The sequence below is a fragment of the Stenella coeruleoalba genome (genome assembly GCF_951394435.1).
Source record: "Stenella coeruleoalba genome assembly, chromosome: 6".
NCBI lineage: Eukaryota > Metazoa > Chordata > Mammalia > Artiodactyla > Delphinidae > Stenella > Stenella coeruleoalba.
In genome coordinates this window covers 3,292,455-3,310,073 of record NC_137151.1, presented here as the reverse complement: position 1 = coordinate 3,310,073, position 17,619 = coordinate 3,292,455, and the positions used below count along the sequence as shown (strand labels likewise).

The 17,619-nt window shown below is 40.2% G+C and overlaps 1 protein-coding gene across 1 annotated transcript in view; it reads right to left on the bottom strand.

The window, feature by feature from the left end:
* The window catches only part of OCA2 (OCA2 melanosomal transmembrane protein), a gene marked incomplete at both ends in the record, with an annotated part of 232,040 nt that overhangs the window by 136,516 nt on the left and 77,905 nt on the right, over positions 1 to 17,619 (bottom strand). The window contains one exon of the mRNA XM_079924777.1: positions 15,070 to 15,208. Within this exon, the coding sequence (XP_079780903.1) occupies positions 15,070 to 15,208 (139 nt within the window). The remainder of the gene's footprint in view (positions 1 to 15,069; positions 15,209 to 17,619) is intronic.

Genomic DNA, 17,619 nt, shown 5'->3' with positions numbered 1-17,619 from the left:
TTTTGCTGTCTCATTTTGTCTAACTTTCTGTGACTGCACTTTCTGTTCCATAGACTGCAAGGTTGTAGTTCCTCGTGTTTCTGGTGTCTCCCCACTGATGGGTGAGGCTGCTCTAAGAGGCTCATGCAGGCTTCCTGGTGGGAGGGACTGTTGCCTTCCCACTGATGGATGGAGATGGTGGGCAGGGCCATGTCCAGAGGTGTGTTTATTACTTTTTTTTATTGAAGTATAGTTGATTTACAGTATTGTACCAATCTCTGCTGTACAGAAAAGTGTCTCAGTTTTGCACATATATACATTCTTTTTTAAAAATATTCTTTTCCATTATGGTTTATCACAAGAGATTGGATATCGTTTCCTGTGCTATACAATAAGACCTTGTTGTTTATCCATTCTAAATGTAATACTTTGCATCTACCAACCCCAAATTCCCAGTCCATGCCCCACCCTCCTCCCCTCCCCTTTGGCAATCACAAGTCTGATCTCTATGTCTGTGAGTCTGTTTCTGTTTTGTATATAGAAGTGGCGTTTAGAAGTGGCTGTGGGTAGGAAGATTTTAGGCAGCCTGTCTGATGATGGGTGGTGCTGTGCTCTTGCCCTGTTGGTTGTTTTGCCTGAGGCGTCCCAACACTGGATCCTACAGACTGTAGGGTGTCACCACGTCTTGGTGGCAACCTCCAGGAAAGCTCAGGCCAATGAGTACTCCCTGATACCTCCACCACCAGTGTCCTTGTCCCCACAGTGAACCACAGCCAAAGCCCCACCTGCCCAGGAGACTCTCCAAGACCAGCAGGTAGGTCTGGTCTGGCTCCTATGAAGTCACTGCTTTTTCCCTGGGTCCCAGTGAGCACGAGACCTCGTGTGTGGCCTCCAAGAATGGAGTTTCTGTTTCCCCCAATCCTGTGGAGCTCCTGTCATCAAGCCCCACTTGCCTTCAAAGACAAATGCTTTGGGGGATCCTCCTGCCAGTGCCATGTCCCCAGGCTAGAGATCCTGACATGGGGCTCCAAACTCTCACTCCTGTGGGAGAGCCCCTGTGGTATAATTATTTTCCAGTTTGTGGGTCGTCCATCTGGTGGGTGTGGGATTTGATTTTATCATGATTGCACCCTCTACTGTCTTGTTGTGGCTTCTTTGTCTTTGGATATAGAATATCTTCTTTGGTAGGTTCCAGTCTCTTTTGTCAACAGTTGTTCAGCAGTTAGTTGTGATTTTGGTGTTTTTGTGAGAGCAGTTGTGCTCAAGCCCTTCTACTCCACCATCTTGTCTCCAACCCTTCAGGACCTTCTCCAGACTAGTACTGTTTTTTAATTACTCCTCTGAATTACATATTAAGAATTAATTTTCTTTGTGAATATTTTAAAAATTAATTTCAAATTTTATTTTAATTTGATAATCTGTCTTCTTCCTATTTCAGTTCACTGATTAACAACCAAATAATGCCAAATAATTGTGCCCATCATGTGATGCAAATGTATAGCTGTGCTGTCATTATTGATAATGAGACTTTATAAATTACTCTCTGCTAAAGACACTATACCTGGAACTATGTGTTCATTTGTGTCTCCATACAAATAAATATTCTCATATCTCTGAATTACTACAAAATGAATTAAAACCACTCTTTGTTATCCACAAAAAGACATTCATTAGATACTTTTTCTGCAAGATATAGTTTAACCCCTAAAATGCAGGGAAAGTCATTAAGTGGAAGACAAAGAATGTCATCTTCAGTAAAAGAGGACAGCCCTAAAGCCATGTTCCCAGAGGATGCCACTTTCACACAAAGCTGGGTAAGTAGCCTAGGCTGAGCTTCAATGCAATGAAAGAGGGTGCTCACCTCCAGGGCCCTCTGTGTGCTTTTGCAAAAACCTCACCTTTCTCCTTTACCATCAGGTTTAAATTCTGGATATTTAAAACAGCATGTCAGGATGCCATGGAAGAATGGGAATAGTCTGACAAACTGCTCTTTCCCTTCAGCTTTCTATGTGACTTGGTAGAGGTCCAGGACCCAAAGCCTGTCTTGGGTCACATCCCACTGTTTAGTCAGAGCATTCAGACCTAGGACTCTAAGGACAAGTTTAAAATGATGTAGAGTTAACTCAATTTGTGTCCAAAAAAGGCACCACACCTGGGGTTTTACATTAAAACTAATGTGGGGACTACCCTGGTGGTGCAGTGGTTAAGAATCTGCCTGCCAATGCAGGGGACACGAGTTCGATCCCTGATCCAGGAAGATCTCACATGCCACGAAGCAACTAAGCCTATGCACCACAACTACTGAGCCTGCGCTCTAGAACCTGTGAGCCACAAATACTAAACCTGTGTGCTGCAATTACTGAAGCCCACATGCCTCGAGCCTTGATCCACAAGAGAAGTCACGATGAGAAGTCCACACACCACAATGAAGAGTAGCCCCCACTCGCTGCAACTAGAGAAAGCCCATGCACAGCAACAAAGACCCAACACAGCCAAAAAAAAAAAAAAAGAAACCACATGATGCCAACCAGGGGAAGCTAAGCTATTGCAGCATTCATTAACATATTGTCATAAAAAGAAGAGACAAACAACAGAAATGGAAAGCAGAGTTCTAAAATCAGTCATAAATTACAGTAGCCATGCTCTCACTTGAACTATTTCTATACCTATTCTACTGAAAAATATCTTCTATAAGAAATTTTAAAGTTTTAGCCTTTACATTTATGTCTGTGATCCATGTTTGAGTTAACATTTTGATAAAGTGGGAGGTGTGGACTGAAGTTTATTTCTCCTGCATATGCATGTCCATTTGTTCCAGGACTATTTGTGAAAAAACTATCCTTTCTCCACTTAGTTGGCTTAATTTGCACCTTTGTCAAAAATCATTTTGTCAAAAGTCATGTATGTGAGGATTTATATCTGAACTCCCTACTTTGTTCCATTTATCTATCCACCTATCTTGATGCCAGTACCACACTGTCTTTGTTAGTGTGGCTTTATAATAAGTAGTGGAATTAGGTAGTACTAGCCCCCCATTTGTTTTGCACTTTAAGAGTTGTTTTTGACTATTCTGGATACTTTGAATTTCCATACAAATTTTAAAATCAGTTTACCAATTTCTAAAAAAAAACTTGTTCTGCTATGGTTTTGATAGGAATTGCATGAATCTACAGATCTATCTAGGGAGAACTGATACCTTAACTTTATTGAGTCTTCTGATCCATGACCAAAATATATCTTCCCATTTATTTAGATCTTCTTTAATTACTTTCTGCAATATTTTGTTGTTTTCTTGCATATGTTTGGTCAGATTTACCCTATTTTATGTATTGATGCTACTGTAAATCATATTTTTATTTCAATTTCCAGCTGTTTATTGCTAGAATATAGAAAACCATTACTTTTTCTATATTGATCTTGTACACTTGTCAATTTTACTTATTATTTCCAGGAGCTTTTTTTTTTTTTTTGTAGATTCCTTCAGATTTTCTACCTGGACAATCATGTCATATGCAAATAAAGACTTAATTCTTCCCTTCTATTATGGATGCCTAGTATGTCTTTTCTTGACTTATTGTGCCAGCTAGAGCCTCCAGTAAAATGTTGCATTTACGTGGTGAGAACAGACATCTTTGTCTTGTTTCTGATCTATGGAGGTATTCAGTTTTTCCCATTTAAGTATGATGCTAGCTATAAGCTTTTCATAGATGCTCCTTATCAGGCTAAAGAAGCTCTCTTCTTTCCCTAGTTTATTGAGAGATTCTATCAGTAATGGATGTTGAATTTTGCCAAATTTTTTTCTGCATCTATTGAGATGATCATATGGATTTTCTCATTTAGTTTGCTAGCAAATTGCACTGGTTGATTTTCCAAATATAACACCAATATTCCATTTCTAAGATAAATTCCACTTGATTGTGCTGTATTATCCATTTTATATATTGTTAAATTGAATTAGCTAATTTTTTAAAATTTACATCTATGTTCATAAGAAATATTTGTCAATAGATTTCTTATCCTGGTTTTGTCTGGTTTAGGCATCAGGACCTTATAGAGTTAGTTGAGAAGTATTCTCTCCTCTTCAATTTGCTGTAAAGTTTGTGTAGAATTGGTGTTGTAGCATTATTTCTTCCTTAAACATTTGGTAGAATTCACCAAAGAAGCTATCTTAGCCTGAGTTTTTTGTTTGTTTTGTTTTGTACTTTCTGGGAAGGTTTTTAACTACAAATTCAATTTCTTTAATAGATATAGGGCTAATCAGGTTATCTAGTTCTTCTTGAGTGAGGTTTGGTAGAGTGTGTCTTTCAAGAAAATTGTCTATTTTATCTAAGTTGTCAAATTTATTGGCATAGAGTTGTCCACAACACTCCCTAACAATGTCTAATGTCTGTATGCTCTTTAGTGATGTAACATCTCTTTTCCTGATATTGGTAATTTATGTCTTCTCTCTTATTTTCTACAACAGTTTGGCCAGAAGTTTGTCAGAATTATCTATCTTATCAAAGAACTAGCTTTTGCTTTCATTGATTTTCTCTACTGTTTTTCTGTTCTCCATGCTGGCCTGTATTTCTTTCTTCTGCTTACTTTTAGTTTAACTTGCTCTTCTTTATCTAGTTTCTTAAGATTGAAGCTGAGGTCACTGATTTGAGACATTTCTTCTTTTCTAATATTGGTATTTAATGGTATAAATTCCCCTCTGAATACTGTTTTAGAGCAGGTACCAGAAAACTACAATTGCAGGCTGGAATATAGACATGCACATTCATTTATGTGTTGTCTGTGGCTGCTTTCCTGTGACAGTGACAGAGTTGAGTGATTGCAACAGAGACCATAAGGCCCACACGCCTATAATACTAATTATATGGACTTTTAAGAAAAAGTTTGCTGACTCCTGCTTGAGAGGAATCCCACAAATTTTGTTTTCATAATTCAATCCAAAATACTTCACAATTTCACTTTTGTCTTTGACTCTTGGAATTTTTTCACACAGGTTTTTCAATTTTCTGTAGCTAAAAATAGCTATATTTAAATAGATCTTTAAAATACATTTTTAATAAATGTATTTATTTATTTTTGGCTGCTTTGGGTCTTCATTGCTGCACATGGGCTTTCTGTAGTTGTGGTGAGCAGGGGCTACTCTTCAATGCAGTGCATGGGTTTCTTATTGCAGTGGTTTCTCTTTGCTGCAGAGCACAGGCTCTAGTGCACAGGCTTCAGTAGTTGTGGCATGCGGGCTCAGTAGTTGTGCCTCATGGGCTCTAGAGTGCAGGCTCAGTATTTGTGGTGCACAGGCTTAGTTGCTCCATGGCATGTGGGATCTTCCTGGACCAGGGCTCAAACCCATGTCCCCCGCATTGGCAGGCAGATTCTTAACCACTGTGCCACCAGAGATGTCCCCAAAAAATAGCTATTTTAAAAATAATTATTTCTTATTATTTCCAAAATGAAATATCCAAGTCAAAGTGTAGCTCTTGAAAAAGTAAATGACCCATTATGCCTTTGGATGATACCTGTGGTATCATCAGTCTACAACATTATATAAGTTTCATGTGTACAATAATTATGGCATGGCCTAGTTTTCTTCATGTTTCTTGTGCTCTGACTTCATTGAACTTCCTGAATCTCTGGGTTTATATCTTTCATAAAATTTTAAATTTTAAACCATATTTTCTTCAAATGTCTTTTTCTGTTCCCCTCTCTCCTTCAGAGACAAGAACTACAGATATATTAGGCCACATGAAGTTTTCCCCTAGCTCACGAATGTTTTTCATTACTTTTCACTCAGTTTTACTTTGGACCTATGTCTTCAAGTTCACTAGTCTTTTCTTCTGTAATTCTTAATTTGCCTTTTTAATCCTAACAAGAGATTTTTATCTCATACATTATAGTTTTCATCTTTAGAAGTTTGATTTGGGCCTTTTTAAAAAATATCTTTCATGTTTCTGCTTAACTTAATGAACATCTGGAATACAGTTATAATAACAGTTTTAATGCCCTTGTCTGTTAATTCTAACACTTTTGTCTATTCTGGGTTAATTTCAAATGGTTTGTTCATATTCTCCTCGTGAAAGATCAAATTTTCTTGCTTTTTTGCATGCCTGGTAATCTTTGATTGGATGTCAGATATTGTGAATTTTACCTTGTGTGCTGTTGGATTCCTAGATTCTTGAGGTTTGTTCTTGGATGCAGTTAAACTACTTAGAAACAATTTGATTATTTGGGGTCTTTAAGATTTATTAGGTGGAATCAGGGCAGTGTTCAGTCTAGAACAAATTACTCACCAATATGAGGCAAGACCCTTCAGTGTACTCTACCCAATGCCTCATAAATTAAGAAGTTTACAGTCTTCCTGGCAGGAACAGACATTATTCCTAGCCCTGAGTGTATCAAGCACTCTTTCTTCTAATCTTTTTGAGTTGTTCTTCCCCTGGACACAGGGAGTTTCCCTCTCTCTGTGTGCAGCTCTTTCCTCTCTGGTTCTCTGTCTTGAAAATTTTACCTGCCTTGGTCTCTCCAGGGTCAGTTCTATCCCCTCAACTCCAGGAATCTGGTGGGATCCACATGGGTTCTCTCTCCCTGCCCTGCATCCTGGAAAGTCTCTCAATGCAGTGAGCTGGGGCAATCATAGACTCATTTCATCTGTTTCCCATTTCTCAGGGATCACTGTCCTTTTTTACCTGATATCCAGTATCTTGATTACCACTGTCTGATTTTGGTTTGTTCCTGGTTTTGTTTTTTGGATTTTGGTTTATTTTCTTTTTGGATGTCTCAAGCAAGAGGGTAAATACAGTCCCTGTTACTCCATCCTGGCCAGAGAAGAAGCCTTTTTTTCCATGTATATCCACATACACACATTCTGAGACTACATGCACCAAAATATTAAGAGAATTTACCTCTGGGTAGTGGTATTATAACAGTTTTTTATTTGTGGTGTGTGTGTGATTTACATTTTCCAAAATAAATGTATTATTGTAAAATAAAAATAATAAAACAATATTTTTCTCTGAAAATAGTGCTCTCCCATGCGTATGCAGCCTATCCTGTGTGAAAGGTGCCCCCAAGGAAGATCACGGGGCTCTACCACTTTCTGCTGTGCTCATGTGATATGATGGGGGGGGGGGCCTGTTGCTCAGCTCATGCAGCAAGACAGGTGAAGTGTCACAGGTGGTTTTCCAGGGAAACCAGGGAGTATTAAAGTTGAAGTATTAAAGTATCTAAGTTATATTCTGAATCTCTAGAACATTAGCAGGCCCACAAAATGGCCATCAACACCTTAGAGCCATGATCTCTCAAAGGCTTAAATATTTTTATGAAAGACAGCCCATATACACAAACAAACTGACACACTTCACAGACACACAGGCATAAACATATCATCTATAATAAATGACACCAATCTGGAAGCATTTTTGCTGATACTTCAGAGAAGAGATATTGGGAAAATTCTAATGACCAAAGAATGACAAATGAAAATTAATTGTAATATTTAATTTTAACTAAGATACATAAAATACCATTTGCATTCTCTTTAACACTTTGTTTTTATTTTAGTGTATGAAGAAATTATATATTAATAGCAGCTTTCCAAAAATCCCTAAAGACCTTCATTTTCTAACACTATTTTTTTAAAAAATTCTTACATTCTTCATCAGTGAATTCATCCACCTCAGTTGAAAGGCAAGAGGGGACAGATCATTTTATCCTTAATATTAGTTTCAAGAAACCTCAGTTCCCATTAATATAACATACTATGACTAAATAGAAAATGTAATCATTTTCTTAAAATTTTATCAGAATAAGAATGAAATCAGGCAGAATCAGGGAGGATCTTCAAGATGGTGGAGGAGTAAGACGTGGAGATCACGTTCCTCTCCACAAATACATAAAAAGTACATCTACAAGTGGAACAACTCCTACGGAACACTTACTGAATGCTGGCAGGAGACCTCAGACTTCCCAAAAGGCAAGAAACTCCCCATGTACCGGGGTAGGGCAAAAGAAAAAGGAAAAAACAGAGGCAAAAGAATAGGGACAGGATCTACACCTCTGGGAGGGAGCTGTGAAGGAGGAAAGGTTTCCACACACTAGGAAGCCCCTTCAATGGTGGAGATGGGGATGGGCGGGGGGGAAGCTTCAGAGCCACAGAGGAGAGTGCAACAACAGGGGTGCAAAGGGCAAAGTGGATAGATTCCCACACAAAGGATCTGTGTCAACAAGCACTCACCAGCCTGAGAGGCTTGCCTGCTCACCTGCCGGGGCGGGTGGAGGCTGGGAGCTGAGACTTGGGATTCGGAGGTCAGATCCCAGGGAGAGGACTGGGGTTGGCTGTGTGAACACAGTCTGAAGGGGGCTAGTGCACCACAGCTGCCGGGAGGGAGTCCAGGAAAAAGTCTGGAACTGCCTAAGAGGCAAGAAACCATTGTTTTGGGGTGCACAAGGAGAGGGGATTCAGAGCACCACCTAAACGAGCTCCAGAGTTGGGCGCAAGCTGCAGCTATCAGCACAGACACCACAGACTGGCATGAAATGCTAAGGCTGATCCTGCAGCCACCAAGAAGCCTGTGTGCAAGCACAAGTCACTATCCACACTGCCCCTCCTGGGAGCCTATGCAGTCTGTCACTGCCAGGGTCCTGTGATCCAGGGACAACTTCACTGGAAGAACACACGGCACGCCTCAGGCTGTTGAAACATCACACTGGCCTCTGCCACCACAGGATCACCCCGCATTCCATACCCCTATCTCCCCCTGGTCGAGTGAGCCAGAGGCCCCTAATCTGCTTCTACTTTAACACTGTCCTGTCTGGGTGGGGAACAGATGCCCTCAGGCAACCTACACATAGAGGTGGGGCCAAATCCAAAGCCCCAGCAGTTGTGAGAACAAAGAAAGGAAAGGGAAATTTCTCCCAGCAGCCACAGGAGCAGCAGATTAAATCTCCACAATCAACTTGATGTACCCTGCATCTCTGGAATACCTGAATAGACAACAAATCATCCCAAAATTGAAGCAATGGACTTTGGGAGCAACTGTAGACTTGGGGTTTGCTTTCTGCATATAATTTGTTTCTGGTTTTATGTTTACCTTGGTTTACTATTTAGAACTTATTATCATTGGTAGATTTGTTTATTGAATTTGTTGCTCTCTTCCTTTTATATATATTTTCCCCCTTTTTCTCTTTTTGTGAGTCTGTATGTGCATGCTTCCTTGTGTGATTTTGTCTGTATAGCTTTGCTTTTACCATTATTCCTAGCGTTCTGTCTGTCCGTTTTTGTTTTTTGTTTTCGTAGTATAGTTTGTAATGTTTGTAATCATTGGTGGATTTGTTTATTGGTTTCATTGCCCTCTTCTTTCTTTCCTTCTTTACTCTAATTATGTTTTTATTTTTAATAATCTGCTTATACTCTAATACCTTTTTTTCCTTTCTTTTTTTTTCTCGCCTTTCTTCTGAGCCATCTGGCTGACAGGGTCTTCGTGCTCTGGCTAGGTGTCAGGCCTGAGCCTCTGAGGTGAGAAAGCTGAGGTCAGGACATTGGTCCACCAGAGACCTCCCAGCCCCATGTAATTTCAAATGGCAAGAACTCTCCCAGAGATCTCCATCTCAATGCTAAGACCCAGGTCCACTCAACAACCAGCAAGCTACAGTGCTGGACACCACTTGCCAAACAACTAGTAAGACAGGAACACCACCCCACCCATTGGCAGAGGCTGCCTAAAATCCTAATAAGTTCACAGACACCCCAAAACACACCACCAGATGCAGTCCTGCCCACCAGAAAGACATGATCCAGGCTCATCCACCTGAACACTGGCACAAGTCCCCTCAAGCAGGAAGCCTATACAACCCACTGAACCAATCTTACCCACTGGAGGCAGACACCAAAAACAACAGGAGCTACAAACCCACAACCTTCAAAAAGGAGACCCCCAAACACAGTAAGTTAAGCAAAGTTAGAAGACAGAGAAATATGCAGCAGATAAAGGAGCAAGGTAAAAACAGCCCTGACGAAACAAATGAAGACGAAATAGGCAATCTACCTGAAAAGAATTCAGAGTAAGGATAGTAAAGACGATCCAAAATTTTGAAAATAGAATGGAGAAAATATAAGAAATGGTTAACAAGGACCTAGAAGAACTAAAGAGCAAACAAATAATGATGAACAACACAAAATTAATATTAAAAATTATCTAGAAGGAATCAATAGCAGAATAACTGACACAGAAGAATGGATAAGTGACCCGGAAGATAAAATAGTGGAAATAACTACTGCAGAGCAGAATAAAGAAAAAAGAATGAAAAAAAATTGAAGACAGTCAAAGAGACCTCTGGGACAACATTAAATGCACCAACATTCGGATTAGAGGGGTATCAGAAGAAGAAGAGAAAAAGAAAGGACCTGAGAAAATATTTCAAGGGAATATAGTTGAAAACTTCCCTAATATGGGAAAGAAAATAATCAAGTCCTTGAAAGGCAGAGCATCCAATACAGGATAAATCCAAGGAGAAACATGCCAAGACACATATTAATAAAACTATCAAAAATTAAATACAAATAAAATAATATTAAAAGCAGCAAGGGAAAAACAAGAAATAACATGTAAGGGAATCCCCATAAGGTTAACAGCTGATTTCTCAGCAGAAATTCTGCAAGCCAGAAGGGAGTGGCAAGATATATTTAAAGTGATGAAAGGGAAAAACCTACAACCAAGATTACTCTACCCAGCAACGATCTCATTCAGATTCGACATAGAAATTAAAAACTTTACAGATAAGCAATAGCTAAGAGAATTCAGCACCACCAAACCAGTTTTACAACAAATGCTAAAGGAATTTCTCTAGGAAGGAAACACAAGAGAAGGAAAGGATCTACAATAACAAACCCAAAACAATTAAGAAAATGGTAATAGGAACACACATATTGATAATTACCTTAAAGGTAAATGGATTAAATGTTCCAACCAAAAGACATAGACTGGCTGAATGATACAAAAACAAGACCCAAATATATGCTATCTACAAGAGACCCACTTCAGACCTAGGGACATATACAAACTGAAAGTGAAGGGATGTAAAACGATATTCCATGCAAATGAAAAATCAAAAGAAAGTTGGAGTAGCAATTCTCATATCAGACAAAACAGACTTTACAATAAAGACTATTAGAAGAGACAAAGAAGGAAACTACATAATGATCAAGGGATCAATCCAAGAAGATATAACAATTGTAAATATTTATGCACCCAACATAGGAGCACCTCAATACATAAGGCAAATGCTAGCAGCCATAAAAGGGGAAATCGACAGTAACACAAAAATAATAAGGGACTTTAACACCCCACTTTCACCAATGGACAGATCATCCAAAATGAAAATATATAAGGAAACACAAGCTTTAAATGACACATTAAAAAAGATGGACTTAATTGATATTTATAGGACATTCCATCCAAAAACAACAGAATACACTTTCTTCTCAAGTTCTCATGGAACATTCTCCAGATAGATCATATCTTGGGTCAGAAATCAAGCCTTGATAAATTTAAGAAAATTGAAATCATATCAAACATCTTTTCTGATCACAACACTATGAGAATAGATATCAATTACAGGAAAAATCTGTAAAAAAAAAAAAAAATACATGCACATGGAGACTAACCAATACACTACTTAACAACCAAGAGATCACTGAAGAAATCAAAAGGAAATCAAAAAATGCCTAGAAACAATTGACAATAAAAACATGATGACCCAAAACCTATGGGATGCAGCAAAAGCAGTTCTAAGAGGGAAGTTTATAGCAATACAATCCTACCTCAAGAAACAAAATAACCTCAAATAAACCTTTACACCTAAAGCAATTAGAGAAAGAAGAACAAAAGAACCCCAAAGTTAGCAGAAGGAAAGAAATCATAAAGTTCAGATCAGAAAAAAATGAAAAAGAAATGAAGGAAATGATAGCAAAGAAAAATAAACCTCAAAGTTTGTTCTTTGAAAAGATAAACAAAACTGATAAATCATTAGCCAGACTCATCAAGAAATAAAGGAAGACTCAAATCAGCAGAATTAGAAATGAAAAAGGAGAAGTAACAACTGACACTGCAGAAATACAAAGGATCATGAGAGATTACTACAAGCAACTATATGCCAATAAAATGGACAACCTGAAGAAATGGACAAATTCTAAGAAAAGCACAACCTTCTGATACTGATCCAGGAAGAAATTGAAAAAATAAACAGACCAATCACAAGCACTGAAATTGAAACTGTGATTTAAAATCTTCCAACAAACAAAAGCCCAGGACCAGATGGCTTCACAGGCAAATTCTATCAAACATTTAGAGAAGAGCTAACACCTATCTTTCTCAAATTCTTGCAAAATATAGCAGAGGGAGGAACACTCCCAAACCCATTCTATGAGGCCAACATCACTCTGATACCAAAAACAGACAAAGATACCACAAGAAAAGAAAATGACAGGCCAATATCACTGATGAATATAGATGCAAAAATCCTCAACAGAATACTACTAAACAGAATCCAACAGAACATAAGAAGGATCATACACCATGATCAAGTGGGTTTTATCTCAGGAATGCAAGGATTCTTCAATATATGCAAATCAAACAATGTGATAAACAATATTAACAAATTGAAGGAGAAAAAAGATATGATTATCTCATTAGATGCAGAAAAAGCTTTTGACAAAATTCAACACCCATTTATGATAAAAACCCTTCAGAAAGTAGGCATACAGGGAACTTATATCATCATAATAAAGGCCATGCATGACAATCTCACAGCCAACATCGTTCTCAGTGATGAAAAACTGAAAGTATTTCCTCTAAGATCAGGAACAAGACAAAGTTGCCCACTCTCACCACTATTATTCAACATAGTTTTGGAAGTTTTAGTCACAGCAATCAGAGAAGAAAAAGAAATAAAAGGAATCCAAATTGGAAAAGAAGAAGTAAAATTGCCACTCTTTGCAGATGACATGATACTATACATAGAGTATCCTAAAGATGCTACCAGAAAACTACTATAGCTAATCAATGAATTTGGTAAAGTAGCAGGATATAAAATTAATGCACAGAAATCTCTTCCATTCCTATACACTAATGATGAAAAACCTGAAAGAGAAATTAAGGAAACACTCCCATTTACCATTGCAACAAAAAGAATAAAATACCTAGGAATAAACCTACCTAGGGAGACAAAAGATCTGTATGCAGAAAACTATAAGACACTGTTGAAACAAATTAAAGATGATACCAACAGATGGAGAGATATACCATGTTCCTGGATTGGAAGAATCAACATAGTGAAAATGACTATACTACTCAAAGCCATCTCCAGATTGAATGCAATCCCTATCAAACTGCCAATGGCATTATTCACAGAACTAGCACAAAAATTTTCAGAATCTGTATGGAAACACAAAGACCCCGAATAGCCAAAACAATCTTGAGTAAGAAAAACAGCTGGAGGAATTAGGCTTCCTGACTTCCAACTATACTACAAAGCTACAGTAATTAAAACAGTATGGTAATAAAACTTAAAAGCTTTTGCACAGCAAAGGAAACCATAAAGAAGATGAAAAGACAACCCTCAGAATGGGAGAAAATATTTGCAAATGAAGCAACGGACAAAGGATTAATCTCCAAAATATACAAGTAGCTCATGCATCTCAATATCAAAAGAACAATTAACCAAATCCAAAAATGGGCAGAAGACCTAAATAGACATTTCTGCAATGAAGATATACAGATTGTCAACAAATATATGAAAGGATGCTCAACATCACTAATCACTAGAAAAATGCAAATCAGAACTAGAATGAGATATCACCTGACACCGGTCAGAATGGCCATCATCAAAAAATCTACAATTAATGCTGGAGAGGATGTGGAGAAAAGGGAACCCTCCTGCACTGTTGGTGGGAATGTAAATTGTTACAGCCACTATGGAGAACAGCATGGAGGTTCCTTAAAAAACTGAAAATAGGGCTTCCCTGGTGGCGCAGTGGTTGAGAGTCTGCCTGCCGATGCAGGGGACACGGGTTCGTGCCCCGGTCTGGGAAGATCCCACATGTCATGGAGCAACTGGGCTCGTGAGCCATGACCGCTGAGCCTGCGCGTCCAGAGCCTGTGCTACGCAACGGGAGAGGCCACAACAGTGAGAGGCGTGCATACCACAAAAAAAAAAAAAAAAAAAAACTAAAAATAGAACTACCATATGACCCAGAAATCCCACTACTGGGCATATGCCCTGAGAAAACCATAATTCAAAAAGCGTCATGTACCACAATGTTGACTACAGCTCTATTTACAATAGCCAGGACATTGAAGCAACCTAAGTGTCCATCGACAGATGAATGGATAAAGAAGTTGTGGCACATATATACAATGGAATATTACCCAGCCATAAAAAGAAATGAAATTGAGTTATTTGTGGTGAGGTGTATGTACCTAGAATCTGTCATATGGAATGAAGTAAGTCATAAAGAGCAAAACAAATACCATATACTAACACATATATATGGAATCTAAAAAAAAAAAAAAAACCAGGTTCTGAAGAACCTGGGAAAGGACAGGAATAAAGATGCAGATGTAGAGAATGGACTTGAGGACACGGGGATGTGGAAGGATAAGCTGGGACAAAGTGAGGGAGTGGCATTGACATATATAAACTACCAAATTTAAAATAGATAGCTAGTGGGAAGCAGCTGCATAGCACAGGGAGATCAGCTCAGTGCTTTGTGTCCATCTAGAGGGGTGGGAGGGAGACGCAAAAGGGAGGAGATATGGGGATATATGTGTATGTATAGCTGATTCACTTTGTTATACAGCAGAAACTAACACACCATTGTAATGCAATTATACTCCAATAAAGATGTTTAAAAAAAAGAATGAAATCAATTCAGACCACTTAACTCTAAATTAGCGGATCAGTCACCTAACTTCCCACTCTCAAGATGACCAAAAGCACTTCATATGAAGAAGTGACATCCATTTAGGGTAAAATTTTATTAAGTGTGCAGGTAAGCTGCACACTTATGTTTATTGGAAGCAACCCTGTTATACTGATACATACCATTTTCCTCAACTCCTCGTTGGAAACAATAATGACATTTGGTGGGTCCCCAATGGCAGTGGCAGCTCCTCCAATGTTTGTGAAGATCACTTCTGCAATCAGGACTTGTCTTGGATCGAGATTGAGCACCTCACACAATCTGTCACGAATGGAGGAAAATGAAAACAGTCCCACTATTCACATTGTGAATTGCCCATGTGGGACTTAATTTTTTTTAAAGCATTTGCTTGTACAAGGGAGGCATGTGTGCGCATGTGCTTGTGCACATGTGCACGCACACTCACACACCTGTGAGAAGGGCAATGTTGAGGGGTAAAAAACGACAACAGTGCTACAGAGCTACTGGATAAATTTGACTCTCAGCATTAGATTTCTCTGAAAATTAACATAAAACCCATCTGAACCATCCATGTGAAAATATACTCCTGCCTCGCCCCCACAGGTCTGGAGGAAGCACTCAGGGTGCAGGACCCTGTGCAGGGAAGGCCCTGGCACAGATGAATGCATCTTTGCCACCAGACCCCTCTGAATAGGATGAGGCTAGAGCATAAAGCACCGCCACCCAGTGTCTCACACCATGCCTGCCAACCTAGCTCCATACCCACCTTACACTTTTCAAATGCTGAGGCCCTAAGCTTAATATTAACAAGGAGCACACACTCTACAGCAGTGGTTCTCCACCTTGGCTACACACTAGATTTGTCTGGAAGTCTTGACAGTCTTGCTGCCCAGCTCACAACAGATCAATCCCTGGGCCTGGGCCTGGGCAGCAGCGTTTAGAGCTCCGCAAGTAGGTCCACTGAGCCCACAGTTGAGAAAAGGCTACTCTAAAGAAAGTTTAGGAAATACCTCATGGTATTTCCCCCTCCACCTGCCCATCACATTGCCCACTTCCTTACAGAAGCCAGGCCTGGGTGTGGAAGTTGGCAGTGAAGGGTGTCCCTGCTGCATTCAAGGGTCCTTTTTTTTTTGGCCACTCCGCGGCATGCAGGATCTTAGTTCCTTGACCAGGGATTGAACCCATGCCCCCTGCAGTGGAAGCGTGGAGTCTGGGAAGTCCCTCAAGGGTCCTTTCTACCACCTCCCAGCTCAGATCACAGCCAGCAGCTCTTCTGAGGGGGACTGGCCTACAGAACCGTGTGGAAGCTGAGAAGGGAACAGTGTCCAGGGACCAGGGACAGGGATGAATCCAAAAAAGAGGAACAGACGCCAATCAGCAGCAGAAGCTATCAGCTTAGGATGCCCCGGCTCTGCTTCTAGCAAGAAAAGGATTAGTGCATGCTAACCAGCAATGCCAGATCTGGCTGTTCAACTGTAAAGACTAGCGCTACCCAATCCAGACAAAGGCAGAAGAAATGTGATTAAGTTTATAGAGTCATGAAGAATATGATAGTATAAACAGTGAATCTGAGCACCCCAACATTTCAATCTTGAAAGATGTAATTTTTAGACTAATAAATGGAATTGCTATTCTCACATAAAATTACAAAGCCAGGGCTTCCCTGGTGGCGCAGTGGTTGAGAGTCCGCCTGCCGATGCAGGGGACGTGGGTTCATGCCCTGGTCCGAGAAGATCCCACAGGCCATGGAGCGGCTGGGCCCATGAGCCATGGCCGCTGAGCCTGCGCGTCTGGAGCCTGGGCTCCGCAACGGGAGAGGCCACAACAGTGAGAGGCCCGCGTACCAAAAAAAAAAAAAAAATTACAAAGCCAGTTCCTAGAACACTAAGGATATAAACAAATCCCAGCAAGGCTGAGACAACCCTCAGCTGCCCAGGTTATACAGGGATGCTGAGAACGTGTGTGCCATCATCAGAGAGTGCAGTGACATGCTGGAATCTGGCACATTGTAAGATGATTTTCAAACCAGTGTCAGCAGCAGAGTTGCCCTGGTTGAAGTGGGGTAGGTGTGAACTGCCTCTTGCCCCCTGAGGTGTCCTAGGGGCAGGGTTGGTTTTAGCATGTGCTACAGTTTACAATGCCCTCCATCCCGCATTTAGCCTCAGAAGAACCCTTAGGTACTGGGAGGTGCTATGCTCCCTGTGCAGGCACGCTGAGTCCAGCGACCCCCCCCCCTCAAATCTATATTTGCACGTGGGCCATGACAATGTAGTCAAGCTTGCAGAAGCCTGAGCAACGGACTGACTTGTGACACTGCAGGCCAATCCGTGGGGTGCTGCCCGCTGTCTGCTCCCCTCTAACCTTCATTCTCCTCTCCCCACCCCACACTCCAACTCCCTCCTCCTCTGAGGGTCACTACTCTTCCAACAACAAAGGTATTGCCCAGAATTAGTCTTGAGCTCTGGAAGTAGCCCCTCGCTGGTGACATTGAACTTGCTGTGTCTCATGCCTCAAGTGCAGCAGAATCTCTTATCTGGCAGAATCCTCAGAACACTAGTTTGGGTTAATCTCTTTGATGGTACAACCCAGATCAGTGCAGCTGAAGTGACTTGTCTAAAGGTCCGCACTACCTAGCTTCCCAGAAACCACCAGCCATACCTGTGTCCCCTCAGTCTCCCGAGGAGCAGCCAGCACCAGCACATGATGGGTCT